The sequence below is a fragment of the Chionomys nivalis genome, chromosome 17, assembly GCF_950005125.1.
Source record: "Chionomys nivalis chromosome 17, mChiNiv1.1, whole genome shotgun sequence".
Taxonomy (NCBI): Eukaryota; Metazoa; Chordata; class Mammalia; order Rodentia; family Cricetidae; genus Chionomys; species Chionomys nivalis.
Genome location: NC_080102.1, coordinates 47942860 through 47959235, shown reverse-complemented (window position 1 = coordinate 47959235; position 16376 = coordinate 47942860). Strand labels below are relative to the sequence as shown.

The following is a 16376-nucleotide window of genomic DNA, read 5'->3' as shown; positions in this document are numbered from 1 at the left end:
CCTTGGGTACCAAGTTAAGGCTTTGGTGGAGAAGAAGAAAGGCAGTCAACACCACCAGGCAGGAATTCACATTATCACCTTGGAGCTTTGCAGAGGGCTTTCTGTTTGGCTTTGGGTGTGTGTGGGAGAAGTCCCAAAGCCCCAGAGAGACAAAACAAACCTGAAATTTATTTACGTTGGTATTATAAGGACAGGGTATCTTTGGAGATATTCAGGGTATTGTTTAAAATGTTAAGTGCAGAGATTTAGAGGGAGATATTTGGTTGCGTGTCCTGTTAACTGATCTAGGAAGAGGGGTAAGCCAAATTTTTAAGCATGCTTTAGTTTTTAAATAATATTAGTTTCTGTGAATTAAGTCTTTCACTTTTGCAGGAATCCTTCCAAATTCTGTATGGATATTTTTGTCAAATTACTCTCACACCTCTCTTAGGAAGAAAATATTAGATTATTTAATTGTATGGGAGAAAGACAAAGGCTGGGAGAGAGTGTATTGTGACTTACTGAGATGGTGTAGCTCCTTTGTTCTGCCCACCACCCTCTGTTAGTCAAACTAATGGCCTTTCTCTGACTGCCTGACAGCCTGTCAAAGCTTTGAGAACCATAGAAATGTACTTATGTCAGCCAGCCACCATGCAGCAGGAAGAACATCTACCTGTAAACCTGCTTATCAACTATAGGACTTTATCAAGACTCTCCCTCTGAAAATGGAGTGCCAGATGATGAAGCTCATTAAACTAGCAACACCCTAATGATCCAGCTACAGAGTGTGCACTTAATTGAACTAATATTAAAACTCCTCCAGGATATTCAGTAGCAGAGTTCATTTTGTAACAAAGATGAGGTTCTGGGCTCATACATAAATTAATAAGCTGATTAAATCACTTCCAACACTGCTGTCTTAGCAATGTTGATTTTGAGAGAAAAAGAAAAGCTTCCTGATTCCAGGAGAATTGGTCATAAAGCGAATTGATACCTTTGAACTGTCTCAGAATTTGGAACAGCCAGCTTTGTTTTTCCAGATTCGTGATGCTTTTCGAGACAGGATTTTTCTGTGTAGCCCAGCTGTTACTGGAACTTGCTATATAGATCAGGTTGGCCTCAAATTCATTAAGATCCACCATCGTCTGACAGTTACTTGGATTAAAGGCATGCACCACCACTGCCTGCCTATCTTTTCTCAGGTTTTATGTGTAGAAGTATTTTGCCTGTATGTATTTACGTGTACCGTGAATATGTGTGATATTCACGGAGGCCAGACACCCCAGAACTGGAATTATGGATCCTGGCAAATGAATGGTGGGAACAGAACCCTTGTCCTCTGCAAGAGCAGCAAATGCTCCTAACCACTGTTCTTTCATTATCCAGCCCCATTTTTTGCCTTTAATCCAAGAAATACTAATAGTTTGGGGTCACAAATGCAAAGCCATCATTGAGCTCACAGTATAACTCGGCTATTGCTGTCTTTCTCAAATAACACCACAGAGCATTGTTTTTATATCCCTACCTTGGGTCAGCCTTCCTCCAGAAGGTGAGAGTTCTGAATTTTCTAGAAAATATGTCTGCTTTATACTTGAGACAAGGAATGCAACAGACACTGTGGAGTTGCTTTTAGCTTAGACATTATTTAGGAGAAGGAGCAACTGTAGGCAGGATGTTCCTGGCCCTCAGATGTCACTGGCGAAGTCAGCCATGGCTTCATCATCAGAATCTCCTTTGAGGCCCACAAGCCCTTTATTCTCCTCCACAGTGTGCCAGTGAGACCACCAAATCTAAACACAGAGTTTTTCACAGACTTTTGTAATCATTTTGTGTTTTCACTGCCCAGAGCTCACGTAGGCTTTAGTCAGATTTACGATAGAGTCACAATCTGTATGGTAATAATAAAATTTGACTAGCTCTTTCCAGAAAGGTGCCAGAGAGCAGTTCATTTTTATCTCTGTGTTCTTAGTGACTTCCCATTGCTCTTTGATCAATGTCTAATGAAGATACTGTTCTTCACACTAGTTGCTTTGTAAAAAACTTACTGGCAAGTGGTCTTACTAAGTAACCACTTTGTGTCCCTTTCCTTACCCAAGTCTATACACTAATGGCCAAACCATGATTCCTCTTATAAACCAGATTCAGTAACATCTTCCAGCATTCTATATTTCTGGCTGAGTAGAGAATAAAAGACACATTACAGTAGTCTCATCTTCAGGAAAGTTACAGTTCTAAAGAGCAAAGGGCCTTGTTCACAATTGCCTGTGCTCTGTATTTTAATGCAAGGGAAAAACTACCATTGTTCTTTTGGGTTTTGGTTATTGTTTATGGTATGTATGTGCATGTGTGTGGATGTCTGTATGTGTGTGTTTGAGTGTGTATGTGGGAGTTGTATATCCCAGGCCCCTCTAATGCCCCTCATGTGTGGCCTTCCAAATGTCTGTGGGATCACAGACAGCTGCCACTGTGCCATTTCTTGTGACTCAGATAAGGATGTTTTTGTCATTTGGAGAAGGTAAGCTTTATTTTCCAAGCTGTGTAGGAGTTCTTGGATGGCAATGACGAGAGCTGCCCTGCTTACAAGCCTTAATGGAGGCACATTGTAGTCAGGTGCCAACATGAATCGACCCTTCACTCTCCTGGGTCACTGGTAGTATCTCCATGAACCTCTGGTAGGCAGATATTCATGGTAAGAATTGGCATCTAGCATTGGTGTTCACATCATTCCTGTAGCAGAGAAATCATGGTGTCCATTAGTACCAACGTGAAGGTTGATTAATAAATCTCTAAACCTTTATAATACTAAAAGAAGGCACTGTTCATTCTCTGTATCATAAAGCCATCAGCAGTGGCTGATTCACAATCAGAATTTGATTTTTCCTTTCTTTTGTTTAATTTTCCTTGAGAATAATCTGATTTTTTATATAACAAATTCATTAGGCTTTTCCTTTTTTTTTTTTGAGATAGACTCTTACGTGTGAAAGCTGGCATCAAACTCTCTAGAACCTCTAACCTCAGTGTCTCAAGTACTGGAATTACAAGTGTGTGGCCACCATGCCCAGCCCGTGCTGACTAGTCATAGAAATTAGAACTTAGGCTGCTTCTTAGAAGGATTTTCAACTTTTCTTATTTAGTAATGAAAAAGAATATGTATTTTGTTTAAACTGATTCTTGTTTGTATGAACATTTTACTTTAAGGGACATAAATATCTAGCCCTTTAAATTTTTTTTGTTTTTGTTATTTTAAGGTTAATATTGTACTAAGGCACTTATTTTACAAGTTCAGTGAGCTTTTAAAGTTGAAACCAATAACTTATTTCTCAAAATGATAGATCTATGAAAACGTGTATTGTCTGGATTGATAGTTTTGTGATACGACACATGGCCACGGCAAATCTTATAAAAGGCAACATTTAATTGAGGCTTGCTTATATTTTTTAGAGGTTTAACCCATTATCATCATGGCAGGGAGCATGGAGACACACGAACAGAAGTATCTGAGAGTTCTACATCTAGATCCCCAGGCAGCAGGAAAAGAGAGACACTGGGACTCGCTTTGGCCTTTAAAACCCCAAAGCCCACCCCTAGTGACATACTTGTCCAACAAGGCCACACCTACTCCAACAAAGACACACCCCTTAATACCTCTCAAGTGGTGCCACTCCCTAGTGACTAATCATTCAAATATATGGAGACCATACTTATTCGAGCAGCACATTCTGATCCCTGACTCCCACAAGGTTGTAGCCATATCATAATAAAAAATGCATCCAATCCAACACCAAAAGTCCCCATAGTCTATCACAGTTTAAGCACTGTTTAAAAGTCTGAAGTTCAAAGTCTCTTCTGAGACTCAAGGCACTCTCTGCACTGTAACCCCTGTAAAACCAAAATAAAAAAAAAGATCATGTGTTTCCAATATACAATAGCACAGAATATATACATTGCCATTCCGAAAAGGAGGGAAGGGAGCATAGTGAAGAAACATTGGACCAAAGCAAGACTAAACAGGAGTAGTACAAGCTACAAACTCTGCATCTCCATGTCGACATCAAAGTACCCTTCAGATTTCCAACTCCTTGTAGAGTTGTTGACTGCAACAGACTTCTCTCTCTTGAGCTGGTTCTACACACTGTTAGCAGCTCTCCTTGGCAGGTATCCCATGACTCTGGCATCTCTAACATCTTGGCATCTCCAGGGCAATCCAGGCTTGACCTTTACAGTATCACAAAATGGCCTCTCTGTTTCTCCATGCAGGGACGTCCCTGCCCTCCCCACAACACACCCCTAGTCTTGGCAGCTTTGCTGAGCCTCAGAGAAAGATTCTACAATCCCTTTCTTGTATTGTTGACTGTAATGCCAGAACATGTGACTGAAGCTGCCAAGTTCTGCTGCTTGCTGGCACTGGAACATGGCTCCCTCATTCAGTTACATTTTCACCAGCTTTATGTTGTTGGTGGTTACCTTCACTCCTTAAACTTTTCACAAGTTTTCATCCTGTTTCACACATTGGAAGCTTAACTGGGTGGGGTCTTGCCCTGATGTTGTTGCTCTCTATTCTGCAAAGCATCAGGCTTTTCTTTAAACTTTTTATGTCTTTGAGTACTAGACTTGGCTCCATGACTCTTCTTGGTGCTCCTTTTCTCCTCAAACTGTACATTTTATATTTTTCCTTGCTCAGCTTACTCCATTTCATTATAGACCTGCCTAAGAGTGACTACTAAAAACCACACAACAGAGTCAATACTAGGCTGTCTTGAAATCTCCTCTGTCAATGCCATTAATTTAAAAATTTTCAGTTTAGCCTCAGGCAGATCTTTTTGGACAGCCACATTCTCTGCCAAAATTTCCCAAGAACAATCTCTGGGACTTTTACTAGTATTCTTCTCTGAAACCTCTAGAGTCAATCCATCATAATTATATTGTTCTCAGCACCACTCCAACCTGAATGGCCCATTACTGGTTTTCTAATCTAAAATCCCAAAGTCCACATTCCACCAACAAGCAGCATGGCCAGGCCTGTCACAGCAATATCCCTCTCCTGGTATCAACTTACTACTTATTTGGTGCTCTATTACTGTGAAGAAACACCATGACCACAGCAAATCTTATAAAAGAATGCGTTTAATTGGGGGTGGCTTACAGTTTCAGTGGTTGAGTTCATTATCATCATAGCAGGGAGCGGGGAGGCACACAGGTGAAAGTAGCTAAGAGTTCTATATCTAAATCCTCAGGCATCAGGAAAGAGAGAGAGACTGGGACTGCTTAGACTTTAAAATCCCAAAGCCCACTCTCAATAACACAGTTCTGCATCCTCTCAAGTAGTGGCATTCCTAATGACCAAGCATATAATCCTAAGGGTAATTCTTATTCAGCTACCACAGCATGCATGAAGAATGTTAATCAGCATCATTAATTGCAATTTTTTTTCTTTCCTTTGACATTACATTAGAATGTTTGCCTTGCTATGTTTTATTACAATCACCTTCAAGAATCTAAGCATTATGAATTAATATTCCTTTCCATTATATTTGGAATTCTAGTAGGAACCAAGGTGAGCCTCTGGTCATGTAAACAGACATTGTCATGGCTCAAGTCAGCCACGGGTGGAGCCTAAGAGCTCTCTGCATTTTACTGTGTTAAAACTTTCTTCTTTATTCATTGTGTCTTTTCCATCATGCATCTCGATCCCATTCATTTCCCCGCCCCTTCATATCTACTCTCTGCCCTTGCAACCCCCTTCCCAATAAAATACAATGAAATTTAAGAGGAAGAGAGAAAAGTTAAACTCATCCGGGAAGCTGTAGTGTGACATGGTGAGGCACACAATGTACCCTTTTAGCCATGTAGTCTACTTTTTAAAAGCCACTTTCATTACTCTACAGCAGCCGAGCTATTTTGCTTATTTTAAGAAAATGCAACACCCAGCTCTAATAAGAAAGTGCAGAGAAAGATATGTCTATAAATAGAGGGAGTGTTTGATTCGCATAGCTAAACACAAACACTGAAGTGGCGATGTGTATCACATGCATGCCTGCAGGTAGACAAATGTGAAGATATTCATAGGAAGGGTTTTTTCAGTCAAGATAACTTGGAATTAATATCTTATTTTCACACAATGTGGTAATCATCATATGGAGATACAATTTCATCAATATACAATGTGCTATCTCTAATGCAAAAATCAGGAGCTGCCCTTTGCTGGTGCAGAGAATCCTCCATGGAAAGGGCAGAGAAGAAATACAAAAGGATGCTTTAAGGGACTAAAATGGCAAACAAAACCAAGAAAGTCAATCTTTGTGGCTTGGGGATGACTTGGGAAGGGTGAGTTTTGCCATGAGTCTGTTTGTGGTTATCCCATAGAGAGCTTATTTCAGAAAGAGACAGCCCTAAGAACGTTTCATCCCTGAAGCCTTCTGCTGGCTTTTGAGAGGGGCTGTGCAGAGGAGAACCCCAAGATGCAGGGGCTGTGCTCACTCAGCAAGCTCAGACAGCTCAGACTCAACAAGGCTAGGATCCACATTCTTATAGGATGTTTACATAAGACTGAATGTCATGAAGGAAATGAGCTCAAGGTAAACCAGACTGAAAAGTGTTACATGTCCTCCCCAACAGGTACAACACTAGACTTGCCTTAAGATGCCCCATCCGGCCTCCCCTACCCATCAGAACAGCGTCAGCGCTTCTTCCTACCGGTAGGGACCAAAGGACCCAGGAGCCTGGCGCCAAGTGGCCAATGAAGGCTCTCTGATATCATAAGTTTCAAAGTGATAGTCCAGACAGGAAAAGGCTGAGGAAAAATTCCAGAACCTAGCAGGTTCCTTATCCCCAGGTTCCCAGCAGTGGCCCGAGAAGAAGACTCAGGTTGCCCCACAAGAGGAGGTGGGCGAAGCCAAGCAGAGCAAGGAGTTTGGTGTTTACACTAGAGGCAGAGAAAACTGTGATCAGTTTTGATTAGAACAGGAGCCTGGTCAGGTCATCAAATGGACAGAGTGAAACTGGTCATGTAAAGGTGGCATTTCCGGGCACAGTGTTGGAAAAGTGCTGGACATTGTGAGGATTGGAAAAAGCAACACAGAGCAATGCACGACGGGAAACAGGGAAACCATGTCGAGGAGAGCAGACATTGAGAGCATTTTAAAAAACTCAGTATTTTTTAGGAGTCTTAGGCAATTGTGTAGCGGGATGAAAAAGTAAGATTCGGAGAGAAACCTGCTCCCGGTTAACTGCTGAGCGATGCCTGCTGTCTCCTGCGGGCTCTTTAACGCAGTGAGATGTTTTATTCCAGGTAAACTGTTGAGGGTGCCAGCCATTTGCTGAGGCAGCTTAGTAGATGGAGTGTTTTACTTGATGAAGCTAGTATTATGACCCTAGCTTTTACAATAATTTCTGAATATATAATTGTCTGAGTTATTTTTGTTTCTGTTTTTTCTTCTAATGAGTTTCTTCTTCGATGCCTGGAATTGAGGAAGTCCCCTGGCAGCCATGCTGTGGCAGGGATGAAAGACTGGTGTTCTTGAGTTCATACCTGGCCCTGCAGAGGGTTCACAGGAGGTACAGGGCCCCTGCTTTTTCTTATAAACAGTATCCCAAGTCATCTGCTGCAGGCAGCTGGGATTTGAGGAATGAAGCCATAAAGTAGGGGGGATTTGATGGAGGGACAAAGGGGGGCAGTAATGAAGGTCGTGGATAAGGCTGAGGGAGCTTGTTTTACCTACCCATGCAAGGGACCCTAATGCCTGCATCCCAGCAGCTAGTTTTCTGAGCTGAGGTCTTGCTAAAGGTAACTTTAAGACAAGGCATGGCTCTTGCTGCCTCTTGTTGGTTTAATGAGACACACTTAAGAATCTGGACCATTTCCTACAGAGTCAAATTTATCGACTTCTGAGTAGAAATTAGAATGCTCTAAATTAGCCCCTGTTAATGTTTTAAAGATTTTTCCCTGAGGCCGCATTGAGCTCCACGCGGTCTGCATTGGGTTACTGAATAACAACAGGCCACCTTTCCTCTCCCCTGGATGCTAGACACGAAGCTGGGGCCTTTATTTATCTGTTCTTTACCTAGAAACATCTGAATTTCTTAGAACCAGGTTTAGTCTAAACATATGAATCTCTATTTTCCCCCACCTTGTTTCTGAAAAGAAACCTCAGAGATTTAGAAGGTAAATCTCCTCCCCATTACTAGCAGGAAGGAACATTTCTTCCCCAGAATTCTCACTCGGCTGCCCGTTTTCTAACTGACCTCTCTGAGCTCTGCTCCCCGACTCCCCACATCTGACAGCGTCTCAGTCTGCATTCAGTCCCCCAGCACTCCCCACAGCTGAGCACATTCTCAGGGGTTGCGCAGTCTCCCCCATGACCAAGATTGCAAGCTTCCATTGCACTTAAATAGCATCATGTTTCTCCAGAAAGTGCTATTACCTTTTACTATGATATTTGAAAGCTATAATCTAAGGCAATGCCGTGTGTGTGTGTGTGTGTGTGTGTGTGTGTGTGTGTGTGTGTTTCTGCTGTGTAGGCTCGGAGGAAATTAGCCTTGTAGTTTATTTCTTACTGAAGATGAATTGTAAAGATTATTAACCTACTTCTCCATTTTCACTGTTGATCTCCTGCTCATAAGAGCTGTGGCTTCTGGCAATTTAAATACAATCTGTAGCTTGTTCTTTGATGGTTAATTTTGTTTTATTTCATGACCGACCCAGGCTTTTACCTTCAGCCGCCCACCCCTCAGAATTCATTTTCAGATATTAGACATAAAGAAAAGTGTAGCCAGGCTACAACTCACAACCCCTGAGAAGCTAGGTAACAAGAAGGACCCTACGTGAGACTTGCAGGGATCCCCCCCTGGAAAGGGGAGATAGATAAATTTGAGTAAATTGGGAGAGGGTGGCAGGGGGAGGAGAACATGAGGGAATTGCATAGTTGAGTTGGGGGGAGGGACAGAGGGAGAGCAAGGAAAGAGATGCCTTGATAGAGGAAGCAATTAAGGGGTTAGGGAGAAAACCGCTGCTGAGGAAACACCTCCAGGAATTGACAAGGATGACCCCAGATAAGACTCCTAGCAGTAGTGGAGAGGGTGCCTGCACTGGCCTTCCCCTGTCATCAGATTGATGACCCTGATTGTCATCGTAGAACCTTCATCCAGTAACTGATGCAAACAGATACAGAGATCCATAGCTCCCTGTATGGGCTGAGCTCCTGGAGTCCAGTCATAGAGAGGGAGGAGAGATTATATGAGCAAAGGGCTCAAGACCATGATGGGGAAACCCATAGAAACAGCTGATCTGAGCTGGTGGGAGCTCACTGACTCTGGACTGATAACTGGGAAACCTACGTAGGACTGAACTAGACCCTTTGAATGTGCGTGATGGTTCTGTGGTTTGGGAAGCCTGTGGGGCCATTAGCAGTGGGACCAGGATTTATCCCTAGTTCATGAACTGGCTTTTTGGAGCCCATTCCCTATGGAGGGATACCTTGTTCAGCCTAGATACAGGGAGGAAGGGCTTGGTCCTGCCTCAAGTGATGTGACAAACTTTGTTGACTCCGCATAGGAGACCTTGCCCTTTCTGAGGGGTGGGGTGGGGACAAGGGGAACAGGAGAAGGGGAGGGAGGGCGAACTGTGATTGGTATATAAAAATGAAAAAGAAAGTTAAATTAAAAAAGTCCATCATAGTGTGCTGAGTTAGAAAGCTACTGAGCACCCTGGGAAGGCAGCCTGTATTGAGCTAGACGCCGCTCTGTAAGGTGCCGCAGCTAGAAGCAGGACCTTACCCCTTGAGACTCTACATCTGTAAACAGATCGACAGAAGGCATCACACACAGAAGTATGTCACAGCATAGCAAAGGACCGGCTCCAAAATGCTTTATACCAATAGCAAGGAACCCTCATTCCTTGCCTTCAGCAATTCTTTTACAAAGTGGAGTCCTGTTATAAATGCCTTATTGATTATCTTTCTTTTGGAGATATATAATTTCTTGGGCTGGTGAGATGGCACAGTGGGTAAAAGTGCTTACTGTACAAACCAGGCAGCCTGTGTTCAATCCCCAGATCCCACGCAGAAGGAGAAAACTGACCCCCAAAAGTTGCCCTGTACCTCCCCACATACCCTTTCATTCCCACATGCACACGATTACCCACATAATAAAGATAGTATTTTTATGAAATTACTAACAAAGAAATTGTAAAACTTTTCGGTGTTGGGCTGCAACTAGAGTTTTTGCAATCTGAGCAGACACTTACGTGACAAGGTTTGGTGAGTACCTGTAATCGGGGGCCCAAGGCAGCCACCCAAACTGGACCACAGAGAGAAAGGTTTGTTTGTGGAAATTCAAATTGCCAAGGCTATCTCTCAGGGCGGGTTGTAGCAGGGAGGGAGTGTGTGAGCTGGAAGAGCCTGGAAGCTGGAGTATAGGGAGGGGTTTTGCAGGCAAGAGCAGCCTGGGAACTAGGTGAGGACTTTGGTCTGTTACAAGTTAGTTTGAGATACCCTATTTCCAGACCTGGGTGACTCTAGGAGTCAGATAAAGGAAATAATGGATTTTTTTTTCTAGCAAGCTGAAACCCACTTTCCCCATTTCACAGGAATGCTGAGTATAAACTTTTGTTTATCTGTTAGCAGTCCAGCCAGAGCTCAGCCCACATTGTCATTTTTGACATTGCCAGCAGCACTACCATTTGGGTGCCTGTCTGGGACCTAACGGTACCGGGCTCCCACATTGTAAGTGGAGAATTTAGAGTTCAGTTATGCATCTGTCCCAGTTATGTTATGAATGAGTCCTTCCAGGTCATGTGCTCTTGGTGCATAACACTTAAAGTCTAGAATTTGCAACTTCTTGGTCACATTTTTTAAGGGGCAAGTAGGTTTCACATATAAAAGGCAACTTGTGCTTGGCAAATTCCTACAGGCATTGACCTTGTGTTTCAAGATTGGATTTTCTGTGTAGGATACCTAACATGAGGAATGGCCCCTTCTAGCTAGCCTTTTCTTTAATGACATTCATTAAAGTCACAGTCATGAGATACGTTCTTGCTAAAAGGTCATTTAGCCGATTTCTAAGGTATATAATGTTTATTGTTAATTCTAGACTGTCAAGTGGATGTTAGGCATGTTGTGGTATTTAGAATAATTTTTCCATAAATGATATATGTGATTAGAAAGCAAAGAAATCCCGGTCAAGGATGACAGTGTGCTAGGGAACTCTGTCACCTCTAGAGGCCTGAAAGCTCACCATCAAGGCAGGGACTGGCAATATCCATTTTTTTTTTTTTTTTTTTTTTTTTTTTTTTTTTTTTTTTTTTGGTTTTCTGAGACAGGGTTTCTCTGTGGCTTTGGAGCCTGTCCTGGAACTAGCTCTTGTAGACCAGGCTGGTCTCGAACTCACAGAGATCCGCCTGCCTCTGCCTCCCGAGTGTTGGGATTAAAGGTGGCAATATCCATTTTTGATATTTGCCTTCTTGTCATTGAGAGAGCCTGGGGCATCCACACAGATTATCAGAAATGAACTGTCAACACTTTTTTTTTTAAATGCAGATTAACAGTTGAGCCTTCACATAAACTGTGAGCTGCGTTCTGAGGGAAGAGTATAGCCCTTGCAGCTGTGTTAGTCATGGTGACGGCCAGAGTGTTCTCCCCTCTGGACCAGATACAACGCTCTGGTCCTCAGACACTGGGAGCTCCTTCTTCTCAGAGCCTGGAGGGAAAACAAGAGAGGACAGGCCTGGCTTTGCTCCTGTCAGAGCTAAAAGCTGATGAGGTTCACACAGTAACCTCCAGTTTTCTTGTGTCATAAGCAGGGAGAAAAACCAGTGTCTTTTTCTTGCCTGTCTCAAAGGTAAACACCAGCAAAAGCCAGACTTTCAGTGAGTTCTTACAGATCTCCCCTGTGTTGTGTCTGTGACTGAAGACTCATTCCAAATGAGGAAGGAGTTGACAGCAGGACCCTACATGAAAATAAACCTAACTTTTAAACAATGTAGATGTCTTAACATTTTAGTTAAATAATCAAAGAACCCTTTTGACTTAGAGTATTATTGAGAAATCGCATCCTTCATGCCATCCCTTTCTGGCAGCCTCCTTCTCCCCAATACTCCACAGTATGATTACTTGTGCAGAGTGAGAATTATATATTTTGTACCGATTGGTCTTTTAACAACAAAATAACCCATTCTCCCATTCTCTATAATATCCTTTTTCTTTACCTGGTCAATTTCTCCTATGACTTACTTCAGATATTATCTCTGAACTTATTTCCAGCTCTTGAAACCTCCTCTGCCTTTTAGGTAGGAAGCCAGCCCATTCCTCTCTTATGACTGCTGTCGTGTACATAGGTCTCTTATCTGCCACAAATCAGAGTCTTGATTTGTTCCTCTGTAATATGGCCAGTGCCGCGCGTGCCTAGAGTGTACACAAAGGACCATAGAGCTATAGGTCACAGGACAGGGTGCCCACAAGAATCTCATTCTACACCCACGCTGTAGGTTAAGGTTGGGAGACTCTGCCCACTTCAGACTTCTCTGCTGTTCAATAAGACTGTTAAATGAGTGATGGCTCATCAAATGCTGCTCTGTGATCTGGCCATAGATGTAATTTGCTCATATTAGCCTTTTTTCCTATACTCATTAGTTTCCAGGTATGGTTAGTGTGTAGTTGGAACTCAGTATGTTAGTGTTATGTGTACAAATCTCCACCAAGATGTTCACAATGGCTGGGTTTGGGGTATTTGTAATTCTGCTAAAGATTTACTTCAAAAATGGCCTCTCGTTGTTTTAAATATATGTGTATATATATATATATGTATGTATATATATGCATATGTATACATATATGTGGGAGAAGACATTTCCAGTTTTGAATATAGATGGAGCGTAAAGGAGAGAGACACTTATAAGAAATAAATGTTTTATTATAACTTAAGACTAATCGAGGCTGGATCCAGATAGACCAGTCTGTAACAGCTATCAGTGGTTGAGGAAAGCAATCTTTTTACTGCAGGTCTACCAGGCTTGTTCTGTGATCCGCCCCTCCCCCCACCTTCCCACCACGTAGCTTACAAATTTGCTCTAATCTGCGTGGAGAGATGCACGGATGAAAGTGACCATGCAGCTCTCTCCTGGATCTGGTCATACCATTTGGCTTGGCCAAAGAGAGTAAAATAGTGTGAGCTGTGGGGGCGGCATCTGGAGTTGGGATGTCACAAGCACCGGTTGACCAGGTCAGCACGACTTTCACTGTTTTTCTTTCCTTTTTCAGTTACTGTAATGAGTGTATGCTGGATCCAGACTGCGGTTTCTGCTATAAGATGAACAATTCAGCTGTCATCGATTCCTCCTGTGTTCCAGTTAATAAAGCTTCTACAAATGAGGCAGCCTGGGGCAGGTATGTCACGCACTGCTTACCGTGAAAATGCCATTCAATTTCAAAATGAGGATATTTCATGAGCTTATACTCATTGTACAAGAAATGGACTTTGCTGTGATATTTTTATGACAGTTTAGTTGCATTGACTCCTGCTTCATTCTCCTGCCCTCTTTTTCCCTCCAACCAGCCACCCCCTTGCCTTTCCCTAACAGTGTCTTTTAGTTTCGTGTCTTCTTTAAAAGAAAAAAAAAAATCAAGATTTCAGGCCTGAAGATGACTCATCAGGTAAAAGTGTTTGCTACTAAACCTGAGCCAATCCCCAGGACCCACCATACAAAGGTGCGCACACATGGGCACACACACACACACACACACACACGTTAAAAAAGTTAAAAATCCAGATTCAGTGTATGAGAGAAGGTGTTATCCCCAGTGAGTGATGGAGGTGGGTCTTGTATCTATCTGTTGCTTTCATTGGTTAACTAATAAAGAAACTGCCTAGGCCCATTTGATAGGCCAACCCTTAGGTGGGTGGAGTAAACAGAACAGAATGCTAGGAGAAAGAAGCCGAGTCAGTGAGTCGTCATGCTCCCACTCCAGACATACGCAGGTTAAGACCTTTCCTGGTAAGCCAGCTCGTGGTGCTACACAGAATATTAGAAATGGGTTAGATCAATATGTAAGAGCTAGCCAATAAGAGGCTGGAACTAATGGGCCAGGCAGTGATTAAAAGAATACAGTTTCCGTGTAATTATTTTGGGGCATAAGCCATGCGGGCGGTCGGGTGTCGGGGACGCAGCCCCACCACAGATATTACATCAAGTGAGTCTGACTTCCAGCCTGCAGAATGTCCGCTGTGCAGCAGGGCTGTTTCATGTGCTCCTCAGAAAAGGCTTTACAGCACACACTAAGGATCCAAAAATACTGCATGTTTCAAAATGCAGAAGGAAGTTCTCAGGTCCCACATGCTCGGCAAATACTCTGCTATTAAACAGCTACCCCCAGCCCCAGCCACCAGGCTTCTGATCTTTAGCTGAAGCTGGTTTTCTGACATCCACAGGGGGCAGTTCTTCCCATGCCACACTGTAATTTCCAAACTGCAATCTTCTGAACCCAATTGAAAAACGGCTGTAAAATCAAAATAAATCAACATCACTTTAAATTATTCCACGAAGCCATTTTCCCCTGGAGTTTTTGTGACTCTGGGAAATTAACCAAAATCAGAAAAACGGTTGCTAACCATCAGTGTGTGGCCTGGATAAAAGCTCTCAGCCTTTCTGAGTACATTGGTTAATCATGAACACATAAATCATACTTATACACAATGAGTATTCCTCACACTTAAGAGCTAATATATCCAATATCCAGGATCTCAAAATATGGCAATGTATGTAATACGGATTTAACATCTTTTTCCATTTTAAATCCCCATTAAAAATAGTCCCTCCCGTCCTCACTACCCCTGTTTTGACAAAGAAAAGGAAACCTGCAAGCCATAGTTTGCATCTTCTGGAGGTACAGCCTAGCATGCTAGAATCAGTTTTTAGGCTCCTGCCATTACTTATTTTACAAGGTAATTGCTCAAAAAAAGTAGAGGTAAACTCTATGTTAAGTATGTAAGACTCCAGACTACCTATGAAGTACACTAATTACAAAGAAATAATGTGAAAGATGCAATCACTGTTTAACCAGACCCTTTAAGAGAATGTCTCCCAAAGCCCAGCAGTGTGTTAGTTCCTTTTGTGCTGCAGGCCGTGTTGCTCTGACACCAACTTCAGTGTTAGCTCCCAGTCCCTTGCTGTGACAGAGCACCACACCCAAAGGCAACTCTGGGGCAGAAAGAGTTTATTCTGGTTGATGGCTCAAATGCATGATGGTGAGGGAGACAGAGCAGCGGGGAAACTGAGAAGCCACACTTTTAATCACTCAGAGAAAGCAGAGCAAAGGTGATCAGCTTGCAAGGCCACCCTTCAAGTTCCACAATGCCCTCCAAACTACCTGGAAACCGAGCGCTGAAATACCTGCGCCTCTGGGGGGCACTGCTCCTTCAAAGCACTGTGCCACTCTGTTGTCTTGGTGAGTCCAGGTAGATGATTGTGTATTGTAGGTATATTCACTTAGAGCTTGAACTCATAGGGTGTGTACTCACCACTGGAAAAAAAAATAAGACTGAAAATTAGCTGTATGAAATTATAAATATATTATACAATCCATATAACTAAAATAAATACGTGAGAACCGGGGACATAATAAAACACTTGCTGCATAAACAGGATAACTAGACTCCAGATCCCCAGAACTAACGTAAACACTGGGTGGGCTGGGAGGCAGCCTAGAACCCCAATGCATGCAAGTACTAGGGGATTCCTAGGTCAAGCCACCTAGGCAGACTGATTGAACTGGCCCTCCGAGCTCAACACTAGGCCTTGCCTGAGTCTATAGGTGGAAACTGATCTAGAAATACACACGATATCAATCAACCTTTGATCTCCATGTGAATATGTACTTGTGCAACCTTGTACACGTGTGCTTACATGCACAAACATATAAACACACAGGCATAGAGACGTCTGTACATATATATGAAAAAATAATTTAGAAATCTAAGTAGTGGGTTGTCCCGTGTTTTATGGTACTAACTTGTAATCTACCAACATGGTTCAACTTAAAAGAAACACAGGGTATGTTTTTATACTATACTCAGAGTTGTATGCTTGTATATATATATAAATATATATATATATATGTTGTAAATATATATATATTTGTATAAGTCACATGTGTAAATATCTACATTTGCATATATGCCATAACCCAGCAAATTTTGCATACAAAAAACTTAAGAAACTTAAATTCTATGTAACTAAATGTATAAAAAATAGTACAAAAACCTAATGTGTGTGATCTGTTTGAAAGATAAGCTACTAAATGGAGTAACAATAAAATCAAGCTAAGAAAGACAGGAGAGGGAAATCTTACAAAACTATGGTTTTGAAAAAATCACAGAAAACAGGAAAAGTAGACATCTATCTAAGTCTA

General features: G+C 42.3%; 1 protein-coding gene across 1 annotated transcript in view; it reads left to right on the top strand.

Annotated features, from left to right (window-relative positions):
* Slc2a13 (solute carrier family 2 member 13) overlaps positions 1-16376 on the top strand; it is a 305981-nt gene that overhangs the window by 233226 nt on the left and 56379 nt on the right. Inside the window, exon 7 of the mRNA XM_057792214.1 lies at positions 13230-13355. Coding sequence (XP_057648197.1) covers positions 13230-13355 — 126 coding nt within the window. The remainder of the gene's footprint in view (positions 1-13229; positions 13356-16376) is intronic.